At 31.5% G+C, this 21,071-nt stretch overlaps 1 protein-coding gene and 1 non-coding gene across 2 annotated transcripts in view; one reads left to right on the top strand and one right to left on the bottom strand.

Annotated features, from left to right (window-relative positions):
* Smp_135870 (beige/beach protein-related) overlaps positions 1 to 21,071 on the top strand; it is a gene marked incomplete at its 5' end in the record, with an annotated part of 112,583 nt that overhangs the window by 54,062 nt on the left and 37,450 nt on the right. The window contains 7 exons of the mRNA XM_018789535.1: positions 916 to 1,121; positions 2,658 to 3,012; positions 6,792 to 6,895; positions 8,515 to 8,709; positions 12,569 to 12,639; positions 13,221 to 13,630; positions 15,975 to 16,342. Of these exons, the coding sequence (XP_018654969.1) occupies positions 916 to 1,121; positions 2,658 to 3,012; positions 6,792 to 6,895; positions 8,515 to 8,709; positions 12,569 to 12,639; positions 13,221 to 13,630; positions 15,975 to 16,342 (1,709 nt within the window). The remainder of the gene's footprint in view (positions 1 to 915; positions 1,122 to 2,657; positions 3,013 to 6,791; positions 6,896 to 8,514; positions 8,710 to 12,568; positions 12,640 to 13,220; positions 13,631 to 15,974; positions 16,343 to 21,071) is intronic.
* Positions 14,119 to 14,191, bottom strand: Smp_tRNA_01302_Pseudo_TTG.1.1. The gene has a single exon. It is a non-coding gene (tRNA).

A 21,071-nucleotide genomic window follows, 5' to 3' on the forward strand; every position in this document is an offset into this window, starting at 1 on the left:
ATGCCTCCTGTTATCTTGTAGCGATTGGAAAGTCTTAATATCTTGTTTTTCTTAAATACTGATTTTTTCATTTATTCTCGGATTTGCTGTCAATAAATTTTTCACTATCTATCCACCAGTTACGTTGGCTTGGATGTATATCACGATTGCCATTCTGGCGACATCCACATCATGCATTGTTAGCCAACCCTTGGGATGAGGTGGTTGGTTTATAAAATCTGTGTATGAATGAGATCTGTGAGTCCAGAACGACTCCTCACTTGCTTGAGATGCTGTCAAACATAACTCAGAACAGAAGCCAACGATTATCCTAATTTAGTTTTGTCTTACATTCTTTTCAAAATGAAGGGATCTTTCTTAACTGAGAGAAGTCTTTCTTGGTTGAATTGTTAACTGGAGTGTAGCTTTTCGTATATACTATCCTTGTTCCGTCATTTTTCTTCTATTTTCCTTTCGATTGTACTCCATTTCCTTCCTTTTCTCCCCCCCTTTCTTCACAATGTTATTTGCGCCGTACATCTAATTCTCGGTGCCAATTTGTACTAAATTTACGTGTATAAATAACAAAGGTTGTGATAATGACAATATCGAAATGATTTATTAAATCCCTCTAGTAGATTTTCTAGTATCTTTCATCCGATTTTATTTCTGATATCGTTACCGTCTTAAAATGTCTAATTTTATCCATATTTTGCGTACGCATTATCCTAGGATTCGTTTGCTGATTCGAAGTATTTAATAGGAGAAATGTCATTCAGTGCAACACAAGATATCTGCAGGCATGCATTTTCTTATAATTAAACATGCATACACTGATTACCTTGTGTGGTAATACTTACTTTCTTCGACACTTCGTTTTTCACTAATCAGTTCTATATTCTACTGTTTAATAACTCTTTTCTCTTTTTTTATTAGATAATTCCAAAAGTTTAATAAAACGTAAACCTCCACTTCGTTATACTGCGGCTCTTCGTGATCTGAAATTATCCACATGTCAACAACCAGGTTTCACTATACTGCAAATATTACTACCGTATCATTTAAATTTAATTGAAACATTTCTATTTCTATTTGCTTTACTACTAAAAATTCCAGTACGATGTATGCCGAAAAATGTTAAGGTAAAAACATAAATAGTGTACAATGTTTGTAATATTTTGTCTACGAATATTTATTTTGCTTGTTGAAATAGTTATAACTGCTACTGTTGCGTAATCAATAATTTGGATAGCTTGTTAGAGAGATAAACAGTCAAATAAAATTATGAAGTGTGTCATCTAATTAAGAAAAAAATAGTTGTATCCGTTTGAATAACTACTGGTAATTTAATATGAACGAAAGAATGTAACCAACTTCAAATAAGATAATGGTTCCTTCTCGTGAAAAGTCACATGTCTGGTAGTTTTTCTCTTAGATGTCTGCTTTTTAGTATAAACATTGAGAGAACAAATTCATCAATTAAACTTATATTGTTTATTATTGTAGTGACTTCATGTATTTACTTGGTCAGAATCACACTTATTCGACTAAGTAATTGAAGTTGTATGAATTCTTTTGATAGATTAGGAGTGAAAGCTGTACAAAATGACTTGATATTTCCTTTTTATGCAATGTTAACAAGATAATACATATTTGTTAAAGGTAAGTGATTTCTATCCAGTCAATGATAGTTCAATCGCCTCACCGTACATCAAATATGTGATTATTCGAGCTGCTTTTTACCAAAAAGTTATCGAGAATTACTTAACATTAGCTCTTGTTCTCAATGATACATTATGATAATATTATGATTTGTTTGTATACTAGTTCGTAGTGATTTTTATAGTACAATTTTCATTTGTTTTTATAGGTAGAGTTATTTATTTGTTTAGATTAATTTCCTATGAGTAATAAGTAGTATCAAAGTCATTTCATTTAAAATCTACTTAGTAATCGTAATTGATCAGTAAAATGGCTTAACCATTATAATTGTTCATAATTTTAAATTTTTCTCTTATCTCTTCAAAAGATCACGTTCTGAAAACAGTTCTGCCTCAAATTCTTTTTTGTATTGGTTGTTTAAATCTTTAGGACTGAAGTTGATTGGTCTCTTGTTGACATATGTTTATACTGTGTAGATTGCCTCGATATTGCTTTAAGTTACATGCATTTTAAGCGGAGACAGATAATGGCTAACAACGTAATTCGAGAAGCGCGTTTCATCCCATTTGGGACTCGCCACATGTATTTAATTGCATCTTAAAGTTGATGTTTACTCTGGCGCCTCAACACAGTACCTTTTGCTTTAAACGCCGCGTTATCTCGGAGTGAACATCAACTTGTAGTACATTGTAGTACATTTTAATCTAACTATTAATATATTGAACAATTTTATTTCCCCATGGAAGTTGAGTTAAAAGTTATTTCAATATTTATCTTGCATATTGGCAATGCGAAGTGATATTGAAGTCGACGGGGTATATAATAAATGATTATGGAAAAAGAAACTAATCTAAATATCCTACGATGTGTTATTTTTGTATGTATCAGTCTATGAAATTTATTATTGACAAATAATTTTTATTTTCCTAATAATGTTTGCATAAGTATCATTTTTTTGTTTGTATTCCTTTTATTTATACCTTTGTTTTTTCTCTTCTGTTTCATTGTATTTCTAGTTTGATTTCGATACATTTTATTCCTTCATTGCTTGTGAAAACAATTGTATCTCACCCACAATATTAAAACATGAGGTAGTAAATTCTGTTGGTTCACCAGTTAAAACTAATCGTTCAACTCGTTCTACATCATTCGTTTCATCTTCTAATGTTATTAAATCTAGTGGAAATCGTCCAGGTAATGTATCTCCTACTACTGTTCCAAATATTAATTCAATGATATCAAAATCACCTGTAATTCCTTCGAGGAATACAAATGTAAATACATCGCTTATGTCTCATTCATTAATGTCTACATTACCATCTACATTTGTAGGCAATAATTTACCAGGATCAATTGTCAATCAACATTCAAGTCAATCCATATGCCCTGAAGCTGGTACACTTATCTTGCAGCTTATTCGTTTATTAATTTATCAGGTACTCATTATTTTTATTTGATTAGAAAATAATTATTACGCTGCAATAAAAAATATTAAATTTAAAGTATTTACCAATAAAAGTGTCAAAGCTGATTTATTGAGAGGGAATTGTATCATGAATTCATTTTTTCTTAAGTCCTCAAGTGTTCATCCATAGTACAATCATCAGTTTGTTGCGCATTGTGCATAATTATTTTTAATGTCAGACAACTTTCACGAGTTTGTATATGTGAATCTAAGCTTCATCTCAAAAACTGTTGACATATTTGTATACTAAGAGTTAGACAATAACTCACTGGCTAAAAATCCAACAATACTTGTTTCTTGTGTTATATGCTTGTTGCTATTACGAGTTCACCTTACTCGGTAAACGGAACGAAGGTCAATGACACAGTGACACGATAGGCTAGTTCTAATCCGTTGTCCCCAGCCCTGCTAACTAGATCAATAAGTCTTGACGAGGCGTAGAAAATGTATTCTACAAGCACCCAGAAAATACGAGGTCACTAAGCACACAAATCAAGCTTATTTATACAATGATAGAAACGCCCTAGGGAGAGCCACAAAATAGCGTACTGAAAAATCCGTCAACAGATGACAGTCAAGAATTTCCGAGTGGGAAATGTAAGCTGTAGGTCAACTAAGAGTTTCTTGGCGTGAAAAAATAAAACTCAAATTTTCAGAATAAAATTACAAAATTAGGACCTTTCTCAAGTGAGTTCTGGGGATCTAAGGTCCCTAACATTGTGTGAGTATAGTAATATCCTTATCAGTCTTAGCTATGCATCTGGTGTCCGTTTTCCATGTTACATTTTAAATTTTGAACATTTCAGGTCTTTTATAGGAAGACGCTTTGTTTTATTCAGTTTCTTCGAATGAAATATTTAAGGTTTAATATTTTCACTTTGTTAACTGAAAAGTATTTATTGTTCTGGTATCTTTCTTGTTTCCATTTTAATATCTTTACAGCCTGAATCATTGCAGGGTTTAAAAATAACAGAATCCACTAATCTTATAGAGAGTAAAACTCATAATCCATCAGAGAACATAGAATCTGCTGTCGTTATTCTAAAATTTATGATTTATCTATATCACTCGAAACCGGCGATTCGATTAGTTTTCACAACACCAGGTTTATTAATAAATTTAATTGGATTACTTATTCCTTTTACAAATACCAACAATGATCTGTCTGCATATCCCAGTCCTTTAAAACGTTCAGTAAGTTTTTACCTTGAATTTGCTTTGTTAGTTGTTTTTTAAATATTCTCATAATATTTCATACACATGGTTATCCTTATCATCTTGAAGAAAGCAAGAACATAGATATCAACAAAATAGCATGAATTCATTTTATTTAATTTGTCATCGGCTGTTTACTACCTGTAATATTTAAAGTAATAATTAAAAAATGAGTTCAAATTACATACATAAAAGAGTTTCTTTGGAAGTTACTTTGATTACACATGAGTATAATTATAACGAAGGTGTAAGTTAATTTAATAGACTGAATAAAATATTGTAGATGTCTATCGTTTGTAACAGAACATTCTACAACCTTGATTGTAACAAGAGTCTTTGTCCTAGTTGTTAATTGTAATTGCGATTTTTGATCTTTTCATAGTATTCTATGTCATGTTTATCTAGTACTTAGTGCATTATACTACTCAGGATTGGAGATACACCTTGGTGACGGGTGCAGTTTTATGAGAAGCCGTGATCCATAGGTTCCTGTTGACTAGCTCTAGCCACCTTATATATAACGTAGTGTTATAATCTTATACTACAAAGTTGTCCTAAAATATGTATTTACTTAAAATTATAAGAACAACACTGAAAAACTACAAAATTGTCGTATGTAAATAAGTATTACAAAATTACGGCTCTTTAAACTGAAGTGAAGAACAAGAAAAAACAAACCATAAAATAATCTAGTAACTTGAAATGAAATCATAATTCTAAATCATTTTTAAGATCAACATTGTGAGAAATCAATGTTGTTCGTTTTTATGTATAGTGAAATGTATAGCTTTATATTTTCTTTTCTTCATCAAAGTATTGTTGACAAATGGTACTGGATCTACTCATTATCTACGGATCAATGAAAATCACTATGAATTATTAAGTACAACAACAAATGCTTGTTTAATTAACTACCAGTAATGTACTTGTTAATAATATATATTTCAGTAATTTCAGTGACAATCTTGTTGATTACATAAGTTATGTGAATTTGAATTCATTGTCAACAAACTAATTAGTTCAGTGTGTTTAAGTAAAGTGTTCGTGTTTTATTAGTTTGACAAAACAGTTGTTTATTTATATGATAGTACATTTTAAGCTGGATACTTTTTTTGCGAGAGAGCGTTAAATCGATGTACGAGTTAGTGTCTTTAATGTAACCTCAGAAAGTTCTTTGTAAGCATCGATGATCATTCAAGGAAAGATACGTCTAAATTGTATATTAGATGCAAAATCAAGTATGAATAGGAGTTTTACTATCTTATATCTAACTATCACAATAAGAAGTCTCAGTTTTCAGAAACTTTAGAACCTTTTGATCCTTCCTATTATAGATACTGAATTTTCTTCAACCGTATACGATAAATTTAAATGCCTCAGTACGATAACGATCGAAACCTGGTCAAAATCTGATCGATATGTTCATAAAGCCTAGAAGGAATACCAAACTACCAAGAAAGCATATATATTTCTAATATGTACATCATCGGCTTGTTTTTATAATAGGCATCCACTTAAACAGTATCCTTGGGTGTAAATGTGGTTATACTCAGGCTGTTAGTACAACAAGTCCGTTTGATCAATCTAATTGAAATACCATTTACCTGTCTCTTCAAGTTGATTATCCTTACTGAGTGCTGAAGTCGTTGAGCTTAAGTTGTACTAAATACTGTTTTGTAGAGAATTCGAACGTTAAAGTTGGTCGTCTTCCATTTCATCCAGATTATTTGAGGCCAAATTAATAGCAGGACTTTTTATATGATATAGCTTGAGAAGATTTGGATAGCATACGTTTCATGCATTATAGATAGTTATACAATATTTCTCCTCCCGTCATTTAGTAGTCAAGTATGGTTGAAGTAGTATTAAGGGAATACAGAATCATCCAACTGACCAGTCTCAGAATCAAACATGCATCTTAGATTTCCCTATCAGCCGCAACCTAACTCTACTAGGATGAAAAATTTCGTATCTAACTATACTATCATGGTAATGCATTCAGGATTCACCTATACTTATAGCGAATAATAAGCTGCAGTCCTTAGTATTAACTACATTAAAACTCTAACCCCTAGATATATGTATATAAAATAGTGAATCGCGTCTGTCTTAGATAAACTAATTTAAAGATAGTTATTATCATAGCGGTTGACACAAGTTAGAGAACCATTGGAAATCTAGTAACACTGGTCAACGGTACCATCTTAATTTCCGAACTTTCCAGTAATGCTCTTATCCATAAACCTGTGGTCGTTCAGATCTGTCTTAGTAATAACTTATGTTTGTAAGTTCATGTTTTCCATATTCACTTTAAGAAAAAAATCATATATTTGATCAATAAATATTGATATTAGTACCATTATTTTGTTTACTAACTTTTTCTCTTAGTTATCAAGTCATAAAAATCTTGTCGATCAATTATTATCATTTTCATCAACATCATCATCAACACAATCATCAAAAAATTCAGTATATCAAATCGCATTAGATTTTATCAAATTAATTGTATCCGATAGCTTTACCTTACATCCATCATTTCTACAGCCTATACACATAGTGGATATAATTTTAGAAGTAAGTTTTGTATATTCAATACTATCATTTGTTTTTTTTCGTATGTGTAGATGAATTGTTTTTGTTTCAGCTTACTAATTTTGTCTAATTTTCTTTAGTGTGCCAGATATATGTTCGTATGACATGTTTTTATTCTAGATTATTTAAGACCAAGTGTATGTATTAACACTAGTGTAGCTGAGATTCTTCTGGTCGGACTTTGATAACTTGTTTATTATATATATCTCATCAGGTTTTAGCAGTTGACGTTACCGTTTTGTTGAATTATTAATCACAAGTTTTTCATATCTCACTAAGTTAGATGAACATCTGTTTTTATTAGGTGGTTGGAAGGCAGTCGACACGAAACAGTGAATCTCGGTATCGTACTGCTTGACACTCGTCAGCATAGCTTGGCTGCAATCTTGAGCGAGCTGATACTTTTAGTGATATTCGAATCCACCTTCGCATCCTGAGATGTTACCACTGAGCTATTAGGGGAGCGATCGACGTTTTGTAAGATTGAGAGGTTTACAACTGTTTTATCGTATAATTGTGACCATTTTTGTATTTGTAGATCGAGTTGCTAGTACACCTTGCTAACGTTTGACAACTAGCACGAAACCTGGGGCAAGGATTCCTGCTGAACAACTCCGACCACATAACATCTCAACAACACGATATTGAATCACCTAGATAAGTGGCGATATTGCATGTTGATCTATGAAATTCGATCCAGATTAAGAAGGATTAGATTAACATGACATCAGTCACTACTCAATGAGTAATCAATCATCAACGTCTGTCTGTGGTGATGTTGAAGAAGTTTATTAAATATGGTTGTAATCATGAGAAAAAAGTTTATTGTGATAGGTTTCTTACTGGCAAGAAATAAAGGATTTTGTATTCATAATTTTGTAATAGTAAATATCTTCATTCAGATGTTTAATGTCTTTACTAATTTTGTTTATAGGCACATGTCAAGCACGAGTAGTTTCTTTTGATCATTGCACGTCTCATGATTCCCTGGAACATTCATATGACATGTTTCGAATATGTTTTCAGCAGATACATAAAATAGGGAATCATAATTTAAAAATTGTCATCTGTTGCTCATTCACACATCTTTTTCTATTAGCGTTAACTTGACGAAGCATTCTACGCTACCTAGGGTTAACAAGATTATATTTTATTTGGTAATTTGAGTGAAATGTATAACTAACTCATTAAATACATACAGGATCATGTATCTGATTTTTATCCACATTCTAGGTACGGGGGCTAATGGGTATATTAACCAGCTCCTCAAATCAGATGGCTACATGAGTGATGTTGTAACCTCAGGTTTTTTATTTGGAGATTGAATACCCCAACCTCTTTATGACCGTTAATTACTAAGCATACAATACAGAGTAAGGACAGGATTTCACAATATGTAAACTTACCATTGGGATATAATTAGAAGGAGCGTGCATGTTGGTTAGCTTATGGTAATAACAATGACAACTTGGTCGACGTATAAACACTAAACACAGTTATTTTGGATCTATCAACCCGCTCTTTTATTTTCTATGTTTGTTATTCTATTGTCCTGTTTATTAACACTAATTTTCATTTTTTTTCTCGACTCATCTAATCAGGCATGGTCTGATCAGTGTAATTCAAAGCAACATCAAACTTTACAAACACTGATTTTATGCAGTTTAATGGATCATTTCTTAGCGACAGATATACTAAATGATGAATCATTATGTGTTGGACCCAATGGAAATATTGAATATATTCCAGCTAATTTAGTATATTTTTCTGCACGTATTGTTGATAAGTTATGGCAGGTAGTTTTAAATTCATCTGACCTAATTGTATAAAGTTTTTTATTCATTTATTCATATTAATTACTTTCCCCATTCAGTTTATCATGGATAAAGTAAAATGTTATGTTGATTTATTATTTATTCATATTTTCTTTGTGATTTTTACTCGTTGCCTAGCTATTACGTCAGCTATCATAAGAGAAACGGCAGTAATCTACATCTGACAATTGTTCATATTTATAACATTATGGGGTAAAAGTACGGTTTAGGAATGAGTTAATCAGGATTGAGGAATCGACTTTTTAGCTTTTACACTAACTTCAAAGTAGAATAACCTTTATCCTATACCACGTAAAAACAGAAGCAGAAATACCCTTTTATAGTATTCCAAATGTTTAAATTTCTTGGAGTGAATAAAATTTATTGACGAACCAATTAGATTTAGGATAACAGGTCTCATATGTTTGCGCGAAATTCATTCACCTATTTGTCAACATAACATTTTGGCTGATGTCAGATCTTGATGATAACTTAAATCTAATTCCTAACCCTAACCATTAGTTTTAAATCATAACCCCTATTGTTCATACTGCTTTATAACCCTCATTTAGTCCTACTTGGTAGGTGGATATTCCAAAGTCACTTTAACGTCACTCAAAGATCGCCTGTAAATTGTAGTCTCACCAATTTCCTAATTCATTTTTGTATTGGTTGTTTGAATCTATTGATTGATGTTTAGGATAACCATTGATAAGTCTCTTATCAGCATATGTACGTCTTGTGCAGATTGTCTCAATTTTGCTTAGATCACAAGCATTATAAGCACAGACGGACGGTGGCTGGCAATGGAATCCAGGACGCGATGGAGTTTCAAGCAAATTGTATTGGGTTCGGGTCTCGAAGTAAACACCAACTTTGGAATTCAGGCACATCCAGCTGACGAGTCCCGAATAGGACGAAACACATGTCCCGAATTCCAATGCTAACCATCATCCATCTTCGTTTAAATTTTTTTTTATTTATAGAATAAAAATTATGAAGTTAAATGTATTTACATCTCAATTCTCTATGTGTAGATTTTATAACACTCAAATCAACCATCACCCTGAATCTATAACCCCAACTCTGATTCCCCTAATCCTCACCCTGCTCAGGAAGCCTGGTGCAGAACAATCTCGGGATCTCTAAAGAATTCTTTGGATCTTTATAAGGATTCACCAAGACGGGTGTTCTAAAGACAGAGAAATGTGTCTTTTTTCATTTACAGACAGAAAAGCCTTTAGAAGAGTTCAATAAATTCACTGTGTATAGTGTTTGTATTAAGATTGTTTTTCTCCCATAAATTTCATTAACATTGGGGTTTTTCTAATTGGTTAACAACAGACTATATTTCATCTCGATCATTTCATGATTTGCTAAAGGTCATTTCTATACTGTACTCTTATCATGTCATGATCTACAGAACATTTGCAAATAACCAATCACAAAGAAGCTGATTTAGATTCTCAATGGTACCAGTTACTAATCACTTTTGTTACTTTTTGTCCTCAATTTTTACTTTATGACTTGTAAGTCATTTCAGCATGACAACACTGAGACGTGAGCAGTCTTATTAGATATCTATTGTTTTCCTATGAAGTGTATCTGTATTGATTATCTAGGATAGGATTATTATAAAAAAAGTTCTAGACCGAGTAATGCACATGGTCTGTTCAGTAAATATGTTAACTGAAGTACTTACGTTTGTTAATAACAAAACTTTTAAGAAAACCCATAAGATATCGAACACTGTTTATCGAGAAAAACATTTCCATTCAAGTAAATCAAATGTTTTAGTAAAGGATATGAAAAGTGTATGTACGATGCAAGATCAAGACAGCCGTCAACCTATTTTATAGATAAAAACTTCAAACATGTGCAGTCTCTTGTGTTTAGCAATCGGCTATCTATTTTTCAGATAATTGCCGACAAACTGGATTCTGGAAATTCGTCTGTGTACGTAATTCTTCCAAAATATTTATCGAGATGACGAAACATGAAACGATGAAGGAGTTAATACACCTGACTTCTGAGAACGTCTAAGGATGATATGAACAATTTAAGCCGAATTAGGAGATCCATATAGATACAAGAAGTATTTCAAAAAAACATGTTTGATGACTTTGGAGTTTTATCGAACTGGTTAGCTAGGAATATTTTCATAATTATTGATGCTCGATAGTAAAAACAACTTCCTTGTTCGACAATCAGTCAATAGTAGACAACTTTTAGATTAGCCAAAAAATAATTTTAGAACTTAAAACTATATAAAAGTATTTCTAAGAGGAAGTCCATTTATTCCTGTACATTATGTAGTGTTAAGCTCAGTATTATGACTTATCAGTTTCTCAGTTCTTATATATTAACTGTATAATAGTTATCTTTAATGATCTAACAAACCTAAACGACCTAGAATCTGGCACATATGCATATTGATTCAAGTTTCTTCACTTTGTTTCAATGTAGCGAGACAAATTTAATAATAAAATTAATATAATTTTTTTTCTAAAAGACTATTTGAAGAAGGAAATGTGTTTAAAAAACCTTAAGTAATGAATAAGTGAAACATATAGACGGCTAATATATTGTACTGATAGCAAGAAAGTGCTTAAACGTATACTATCGCTAACGTTAAAGTTATCTCACTAATTTCAACCATAAATTTTATTAACCTCCCACATAGATGATATCAACATTGAATAATTTTATCGACTGATATTTTGTTTTGGTTTGACAACCCCTAACCTTGATACCATTATATTTCTGTGCTAACTAGGATGTCTCGTAGATGGATGATCACTGTATATCACATAGTCCATTCAACAAAAGTTTCATAACGTCATCAACTGTTTTATCACTCTTATATAAAGCTTTACATTTAATATTGACGTTACTCACTTGTTAGTCGGGTCATTCATGTGCTATATATTTGTCATATACGCTATCGGATATAATTTTTAATGAATGTTTTTTCTTACATAATTTTTCTTATTTATAAATTTGCCTATGAATAAGGTTAGATCAATAAATGTAACAGAATAATGTTAATCCATTTATTTCATCGATTCTCGTCAGCCAATTAGTAATTATCTGAAATGAGTTCACATTATTATTTTTTTTTACAAGTATTAGTAAACAATAAATATGGAAGGAATATAAATTTTTTTGAACTTTCACACTAATTAGAATATTTATCTGTGTGAAATATTTCGTCATCTAGTATGATCTCATTCTAATAAATCAGATAGTATTTATGACTAGTTCCTTCGGACTATATTTATTTAATAATAAATTCTTACCAAAATTCATGACGACTTTACATTGAGTATGTATTACTGAATCTGATGTATAAATCTATGAGAAGCTGTGACCAGTGGACTTCAACCGTGCTGGGTGTTAGACATTAACCCACCGAATACAATATAAAACAATAGATTGAAGATAGATATTTACATTATTTGATCCCAGCTCAAGCGTCGAAAGACTAAGCTCTTTCAGTGTGAGACTTGACGGTTCAAGGTTCGTTCTTCTGTGGCGGGGTTGTAAGTGCTCACTGCTTCCAGGTGTGTTATATTTGTCTAACTGAGATCGGTCCGCGGTCTTAAATGAACCCATTATATTTATCACCTCTAGGAAGATGGATATTGTGTTCATTTCTTACTATGATACTGATATTTTCCTAAGATGAATCTTGAGCCCAACAGGTTATTCTTTTCTGATGATTTTCGTTTGTAACCATTTAGACTATTTATGTTTATTTTGGAAAAAAATTAAAGTATTTTCCACTCTGTACAATTTTTATTCTTCTTTTCATTTAACTGTTTCGTTATGATCTACTTAGGGTTGTTTTAATAAAGAAGTGAATCGTGTCATAGACTTTTTAATCCATCTTATCACTTATTGGCCAGATCAGTCTACCACTATTACTTCTTCATCTACAACGACAGCGGGAACTAATAAGGCTGAGCATCATTCAGTCAGTAATAATAATAACAACATATTGGCTAGTAAATTCACAATCCATTCATTATATCGCAGTTTAAATCGTACTATACTTTACAATTATCTCGTCCGATTCTTACAAGTGCTGATCAGTTACAAATAGTTAATTTATTGAACCGATTAAATAATACTTCAGTACAATGTAATAATAATATAACAAATATTAATCTTATAGAAGAATTGAATTTAAATATTAATCGTGGTTATATTGAGATTGATCAACTTCGGCCTACTAATAAACATTATCATGATCCCATTCCATTGATATTTAATTCAATCAATGAAGATATTGAATTTCCAGCATGTTTAGTTCACTTGTTAATTCAACTTATACACTTAAATGATGAACACGATGAAAGTTTAGGCAATTTGACAGATTCTTTAACTAATTCAACATCAGTGATAAATAAATCGTCAACACTGAGTCGAATTTCTTCAATTACTTCATGTACAAAAATTGATATTGACAGTTCAAATAATAACAATAATAGTAGTAGTAATAATAATGATGATAATAATAATCTTTCAATTGAATCATCTGTTAATTATTATCATACGACATTTGGATTTGATGAATTAGACAATAATTTTGACGACACAATATCATCTTTATCAAATGTGACAACGGGAACACAGAATAATACAGTAATTCCAGCATCAAAACAACAATTATCATCATTATCTACGATAACAACATCAGTAAATAATCCATCCATTGATTTTAACTTAAACAATAATGAATTACCTGATGACAGTACAAGCACTACTTTAAATTATTCAAAATCTTCAGATGTAAATAACAGACAACAGTCTGATCAAATAATTGGTAATTATACTAAAGAAATTGTTCTATCTGCTTTAAAACTTTGGTCAAAATGTTATATAGCTAAAAAATCAGTAAGTTCAATTCATTCCATCTTACTTTGCCTATGTTTTTATGCTCTTTTTTTCTTTGAAAAAAACATTTCGGCTTGTTGTAGTAAGCAAACGGATATTTTTAAAAGAACAAAACCCATGAGAACGATTAAATTCGATTATGAAAACTAACAATTTAGATAGATATCAATGCACAGTTTTCAAATTATTTATTGGTTTACATGTTTATGTGGATTAAATTGACAGATTGAAATGACTAGAGATTTGTTTCATATTGCCCTTAGTTATAAATTTAGTTAGTATTGTTTGTTTGAATCTTAGCATTGATGTTTAGGACTGCAACTGGTCAGTCTTTAATTGGCATATGTGCATACTGTGCGTATCGCCTAGATATAGCCTTATTTCACAAGCACTGTAAGCAAAGATGGATAGTGGCTAGCAGTGGAATCCAGGACGTGCGTTTCGTCCTATTTGAGACTCGTCAGCTGGATGTACATGCATCTCAGAGTTGATGTTCACTCTGGGACTCGAACTCAGTACCTTTCGCTTCAAACGCCATCACGTTATCCACTCAGCTACTGAGTGGATTCCACTGCTAGCCACTATTCATCTTTGCTTACCTTTAGTTAGTTTTGCTACAATTTTAACTCAATCAGATCTTGATCATATTTTAATGAAATTTTACTGAAATTAATTACAATTGATTATTACTTCATTAAAATGATAATACTATTAGAGTTAGCTGTAAAATTAGCTTACTGGATGAAATGAAATAACGTAAATGATATTTAAAAACTGAACGACAATGTTAGATTATTAACGATCTGACTAGATGACACTTTTTGAATAGTAGTCAAAAGAGGAATCCAAAACATCCATTTTAGTTAACTTGGAGTGTTGAGACCGATCTATCAGTATCCTAGTTTTTACATTTTTACTAATGCACTTAAATCTAATACAGATCGTTTCAAAAGCCAGAACGTGATCCCATAAACATCTAATTCACGTTAATTACTAGCTTTTCCATTGGGTGTTGTATCGAGTATCGATTGTAACAATCTTGAATTGTACGAAAATCCTCTTTTGAATAGGGATTGATGAAATTCACTTTTTATATCAAAAAAAAGAAAATACGATTGATGATGCGTTTAGCTAATTGTTTAAATGTTGAAAGTAGAGTTAATGAGTAATATATACCTTCATGAGATTGAGGTTAGAATCACGGATTTCTTTTTTAGGTCAATTAACCTTTTAGAATTGGTGGTTAACAATGTAAAATAATTTTCCTCGGAGAAACTGATAAATTTGAATCGAGTGAATGAATTTTTTATATGTTCAGTACGTTAAGTCAATGACTTTTTGTCGATATGAACAATTCGGTCAAAGTTGTATATGTGCTTTTTATTAATACAATAGGAATATCATCGAATGAAACGCGTATTTGTTCGACCTGAAGGTTATACCTAAAAGTCGATATAGAATAGATGAAATGTGTCTAGTATTGGAATTCAGTAAGCACGTTTCGTTCTGTTTTAGACTCAGTAGCGTATGGGATAATGCAACGGGGTTTGAAGTTCACGGTATCGCGTTCGAGTCACTGAGTGAACATAGACTCAGGCATACAGGTAGATTCAGATGACTGGTCCTAAATAGGGCCAAACGCACGACGCAGAATCCACTGTTAGCTAAATTCAATCTATTCCACACCAACTTGTGTCATATTGGCTATATTAAGGCAGTCAACACAGGATCCACATATGCCGGTTGAGACGAATCACATTTCATTTGAAAATATTGACAACCGTATTATCCACACCACTTCATATCGAAATAAAACTTAAAATTTGTTTGTTATGATCCTTTTTAATTTCAGATTTTCGTCAAATCACATATGAATATTCTATATTTCTTTTATTTTAAATAAATCACTCAATAAAATAGCTGAACACAGCATTATATGATCGCTTATATTCAATTTTACTTTTTTATATTCATTCAAATATCTCAGAAGTGTGTTTTCATTGTTTATAGTGTTTACTGTTTATTCGATATCGTCGACTCATTAAAAGTGTTTGTTATTAATAATCTGTTGTTCAATCTTCAGCTAATTTATTAGTTTGGGTAAATTTTTCAAGGTATGAATTTATCATTGAAAATTTTGAGAATGTTTTCGTGAAATTGTCGTTTTAAATGCATTCAGTCTTTATTCTTTCGTGTGTTTTCATTGTTTACATAGATACTTGCACAACTTGTCCCAGAAGCTCCACTAGTTAGTGGTTTATCTGTACCTTCGCTTAATGATTGGACTACAATTCTTGAAGGTCCATGTTTAATTGCTTGGGCACAACATGTTGATTGTGAAGCTGCAGGATTAGGTGGTATTTCTTCTAGCAATTTATGGGGTCGTATTCCTGGTACTCCATTTTATGTTTTAAACATGATTAAACAAGAAAGTTGTCCACCTACATCTGTTGCAACAACTACCGGATCTGCTTCAACTTCATCAGGATTACAACACCAAATTTCAATGAAATTGAGTAAAGTTTCAGGAAATGTGTTTAAACTAGGCTCTAGTTCTCATTCAGGCCCTCTGTCCAACCAACCTAATGTCAATGAACAAATATCTAAATCCAACATGAATACAAATACATCACTTGTCAATAATAATGTACAAATTAACTATTTAAGTCAACCAAATGGTACTGGTTTCCGAATGATCCAAGAAAATGCTGTAGAGGTAATTATTATTTCGATTGATTGTATGATTTTTTGTCTCATTCAGATCATTAGTTCGTGACTAACTAGTAAATTTACATTTACTATAATTAGTTTCAATATGTCATAAACTTTATCCAAATATTTTATCATCTTTACTAAATTTGAGCTAAAAAAGATGTTGAATTTTTAAAATCCACTTTTTCTTTCCACAGTAAATATTCACGAAGCATGTTCTCTGATAGATTTTCAATGAAAGCACTAAATGAATCACTTAATTAGTAGTATAGTTAATTATCTACTTATTTATTGGATAATTAGATAACCTTTAACACTGTATGCTAATTAGACAGTATCAAAATCTATATTTTTGAAATTAATAAGAGTTTAAAAAAGAGTTTTTTTTCTCAGTCTATTAACTTTCAGTAAGAAAAGAGTTTTCCATTTATTCAAGGGTTGCACAAATAAGAATTTTTCAAACAAATTTTATAGTATGTGAGAGCACATGTCAATATAAATTGAACATTGTTATTGTTGAAAAGAAGCTATGGTATTTTATCGTTTAACATTGACGAGAGACAATGTTTTACAAATAAACTTAAAATTGAAAGTTAATCTAATGTTAACTTTCTCACTTGTCATAGTTACTTCTCTTTACGACATTTCCTAGTTGAATTATTCAGCCTGTTGTAATCAACTAAGAGTCTGAGGCCAATGTACTTTAGTTGAGTTTGTCAGACCAGATCAGCGTGATAAGATTGAATTTACGTAATGAATAGCAAAAGAGTTTGACCAATAGTAGTAGTAGGGATAATCATGAGGAAGACTAAATACTGAGAGTAAATTTTGCAAGGACAGAATGAAGAGGTGTGTATGAAGGAACATTGATACTCGTGTTCTTGATAAAAAAGTGAATGGATATACACTTGTGACTGATTGTGAGCCATGTCACTCAACTACCCTAGACCTTTCCTGGATTTAGAGGAAGCGAAACACATTCCACAAATACTTTCATTGTTTTTCAGGGCATTCAGCAGACTCTGCATTTTGTCAGTACCTGGATCAGTTTAACAGTTTTCCGTAGACTTGACCAGTAATTTTCTCATAGAAAGCTTTCACAATGTTTTTATTCTATCTTGTTATTTTTTATTTTAGTGACACACATACATACTAAACCTCAGTCATCAGAGTTGAATGCTATCTTAAGGATCAGGAAACGCCACTAAGGTCGGGCATTGACATGCATTTCTGTTCTCAAGGGTCTGAAAAAAGTTGTTTGTGTTACTTTTCCTTAACTGCATCTATCTGTTTATTAGTAATTTTCAAATTATTGGTGTTGGAAAGAGAGGGAGATTGATAATGATTAAAAGTTTTACGGTATTACTCTCAAATAATTGTGGATTAACAATTAATAAAGGTGTTGAAACACTATTTTTTTAATCAAGGACACTATCCTACTTCACTGTTACAATGTTTAACAGAATTTTATTGTCACTGTTATTGTAATTATTATCATCCTACAAAATAAGCATATATGTTTGCGATTGTGCAGCTTTGAAAACGAATTCTCTGAAAAGACAACTTTTTCCTGAACCAGTCTTTGTTAATTGTTGATTCATTGTTTTCGTGGATCAAACTTTTGTTTCTTGAAAACCATTTAACAATGTTTTGTTTTATAGGCTATACAATTATGGGCTCCAAATCAGTTAAATTTCATTCATGAATTACTTGATCAACAAAAAACACAATTTTATCAAGTAAGTTTTTTTTAGAATTCCAAGTTATTTTGTACTTTTCTAATTCTCGATTATTCGAGATTTCCTCTGAAGTGTTTTCAGATTGATTCAAGTTATTAGCGGTCTTTGAATGCAAAGAAGACATAAGTACTTATTCTTTGTCTAAGCACAAAGTTTATTTATTTTTACTGCTATCTATTATCTGCAATCTTAAAATACTAAAATTCCCATATTGTTAATTAGAACAACATATATAAGAGAACGATATTGTTTTCAATTGGATCTTCATCAGCCTTTAATATACAGAAATATTTATATGTATATTATCAAACCAATGAAAGCAGTTTATAAGTCTGTGATAACAGCGGAATAGATTAGATTAATAAACATAAGCAAATCGGTAGTGTAATGACAGGTGTACTAGTTTTAATGAGAATAGTAAAGGCTTAAATCCATGTTTCATAATCGGAGATAGGCCAATGATCAAAAAAATATAGATGCTAAAATAACATCCATAATAGCTATGGCATTACGTGATAAGAAGCGTTTAGATGATTGAACAATGAGGCGTATACTTGAAAAAAAGTAGAGGTCAAAGAAAAACAAACGAACAAAGAGTATGGAAAACAATAATAAATAAAATCGCTTATTAAGGTTAATTAGACTAAGGAAGAAATAAAGATGTTACATATTTCTTACGAAGACTTGGATTCCTATAGCTTCTACTATGTTTGAGGGACGATATCTAACCCTGTAAGGAGAACTAGTAGGAATGCGATAAGCCACTTTAAATGGCATATGTCTATCTACTACATGACTGCTATCAACCAAGCGTGGTTGAACAGAGCTGGGTATTGTTTTGACGATACGTCTTCCTATCCACGAAAGGTGTTCAGCAACTCATCGGGTCAGTTGTCTGGTTGTGCTTCCAATGTAGCTTTCTCCACAGGAGCAGGTAAATTCGTAGATACAAATATATATGGCAGAATCATATAACTTATCCTGTAGTTGTGGAATCACCATACGTTGGGTCGAGAACGGTGGACAGAGGTTGGCCGCATGAAGTGTTTTCTTCACTGGTCTGGTTATTTTATCCCGTAGTACATCAACAGATATATCTCTGTTGAATTTCAATTTCAGGAAGATGGGTCTGTTACTAGCGGTTGATGTTGTTATCTTCCTGTTTATTACATGCAAGTGTTTCCTCAGAAAACCTTGTGCATAACCCATTTCAGTCAACCTTTTATGGATAAGCTCTAGTTCCTTGTTAAAAATGTATGTCGTCTGATCACATCTTCCTAGTTCCATTTGCAAGACATCTAACTAGGTCTCTCTAGTAGTGAATGGATACAATTTTGACGGAATTTGTTCTCTGAGCTGGATGGTTTGGTCATGGAGCTTTCATGGTTATTCTGAACGACATCATCAGCACAAACGTCGTGTAGAAGTGAAGTGTTCGCATTTCTCCACATATGGCTCTCAGCTTGTCCTGTAGATGCAAAGCTGATGAAATGTGTGTACTGACTAGCTGAAGAACTTTTCTTATACATACTTTTACTAATCAAACCGCTTTCTTTTCTGTTCGATGAAACGTCGAGGAAATGTAGTTTGTGATCAAGTTGCTCTTCACATATAAGTCTGATTGCAGAACTTTTTTTGCTAAATAACTTTAACAGTTTTTTTTCTCTAATGATCAGACCAACGATAATGAAAGAATATCAACAATGTAACGGCAATAAAAGTAAAGTTTATCAGCGAATTTTTTTGAGATGTCCGTTTTCGTTTTCAGTTTTATACTTGTCACCAATTCATAATGATGAATCCACACGGGAAAGAACCTAAGACTAATATTTCTTGACGAGCATGATATTGTCGAACTTTTCGTAAAATATCCATCTAACGACCTACGTAAACGATCGTAGTCTTATTATCGTTATATTCTAGAATAAGTAATAAATTTATCAAATTCCTCACGAATTTGTCATGTTATTTATTAACTTGAATATGTAGGGAATTTATGAGATTGGGGATAATTTTCAGGAAGTATCAATATCCGTATCAAATAAGTAAAAGCTGTATTGTATATCACGTACAAAAGTTAGTTAGCCAACAGTCGAAAACTAGGAAGCACTCGACATCTGTTTCGTTCTAGTACGGGTTCTCTTGTCAGTGTCCATCCACAAGTCTGCCGATGTTCGAACCCAAGGCTTTCTGGTCTTTGATTGTTGTTTGACTAAAACCAGTCCCTGATTTAAACTTCAAATCTATGAATGTCCACAATCACTTAATGTTACCGATAAAAACTTATTAGTGTTTTAAATAACAATATGTCCATAGGCTCATTCCAGTTTATTAAAATTAAATTTCCTACTTAGATTGTCATCATACTTTATTGATTGAGTTATAGAATATTTATTTTTCTACTCTCTTTGTACAGTAAGGCATTCTGACGTTTAAAAATGAATTCCAGGTTTTTTCTTGAACTCATATATATTGTATATTCTACCAATTTTTAATTAAACTAGAAAAAAATCAGGAGTATTGTATTTAAAGTGTGTATGAATCGTAGTAACACTTGTGGAATTTTCTTGTGAATAAAGTTCTTGGTGTTTTTTCAGGTATTTATGTTTGTGGATAAGTGGATTATACCTCAGTAGACATATTATCATAATTTTGTCACAGTGTATTCTCACAATACACTATTAGATGAATAATGGAATAATTGTTTGATTATTTATTACCTAACTGCCAGTACATATTTTTGGTATATAGTGATCAAATATTAAGAAACTAAGTTTTGTCTTATTCGGAAATATTAGTTACATTCCATTTATCGTTTCACACTTTATAGTGTTATTTTTGGCTTATGACAATTCATTAAAAGTAAATTTTTTGTCCACTGAATTAAACATCATTCGCTGAAAGTTATATATATGTGTGGCTTTTTTTCCAGATATCTGTTTTTACCTTAATATGTATTACGTCACATAAAATTAACATTTATTTTGTTTTTAG

This window comes from Schistosoma mansoni, chromosome W, assembly GCF_000237925.1.
Source record: "Schistosoma mansoni strain Puerto Rico chromosome W, complete genome".
Lineage (NCBI taxonomy): Eukaryota > Metazoa > Platyhelminthes > Trematoda > Strigeidida > Schistosomatidae > Schistosoma > Schistosoma mansoni.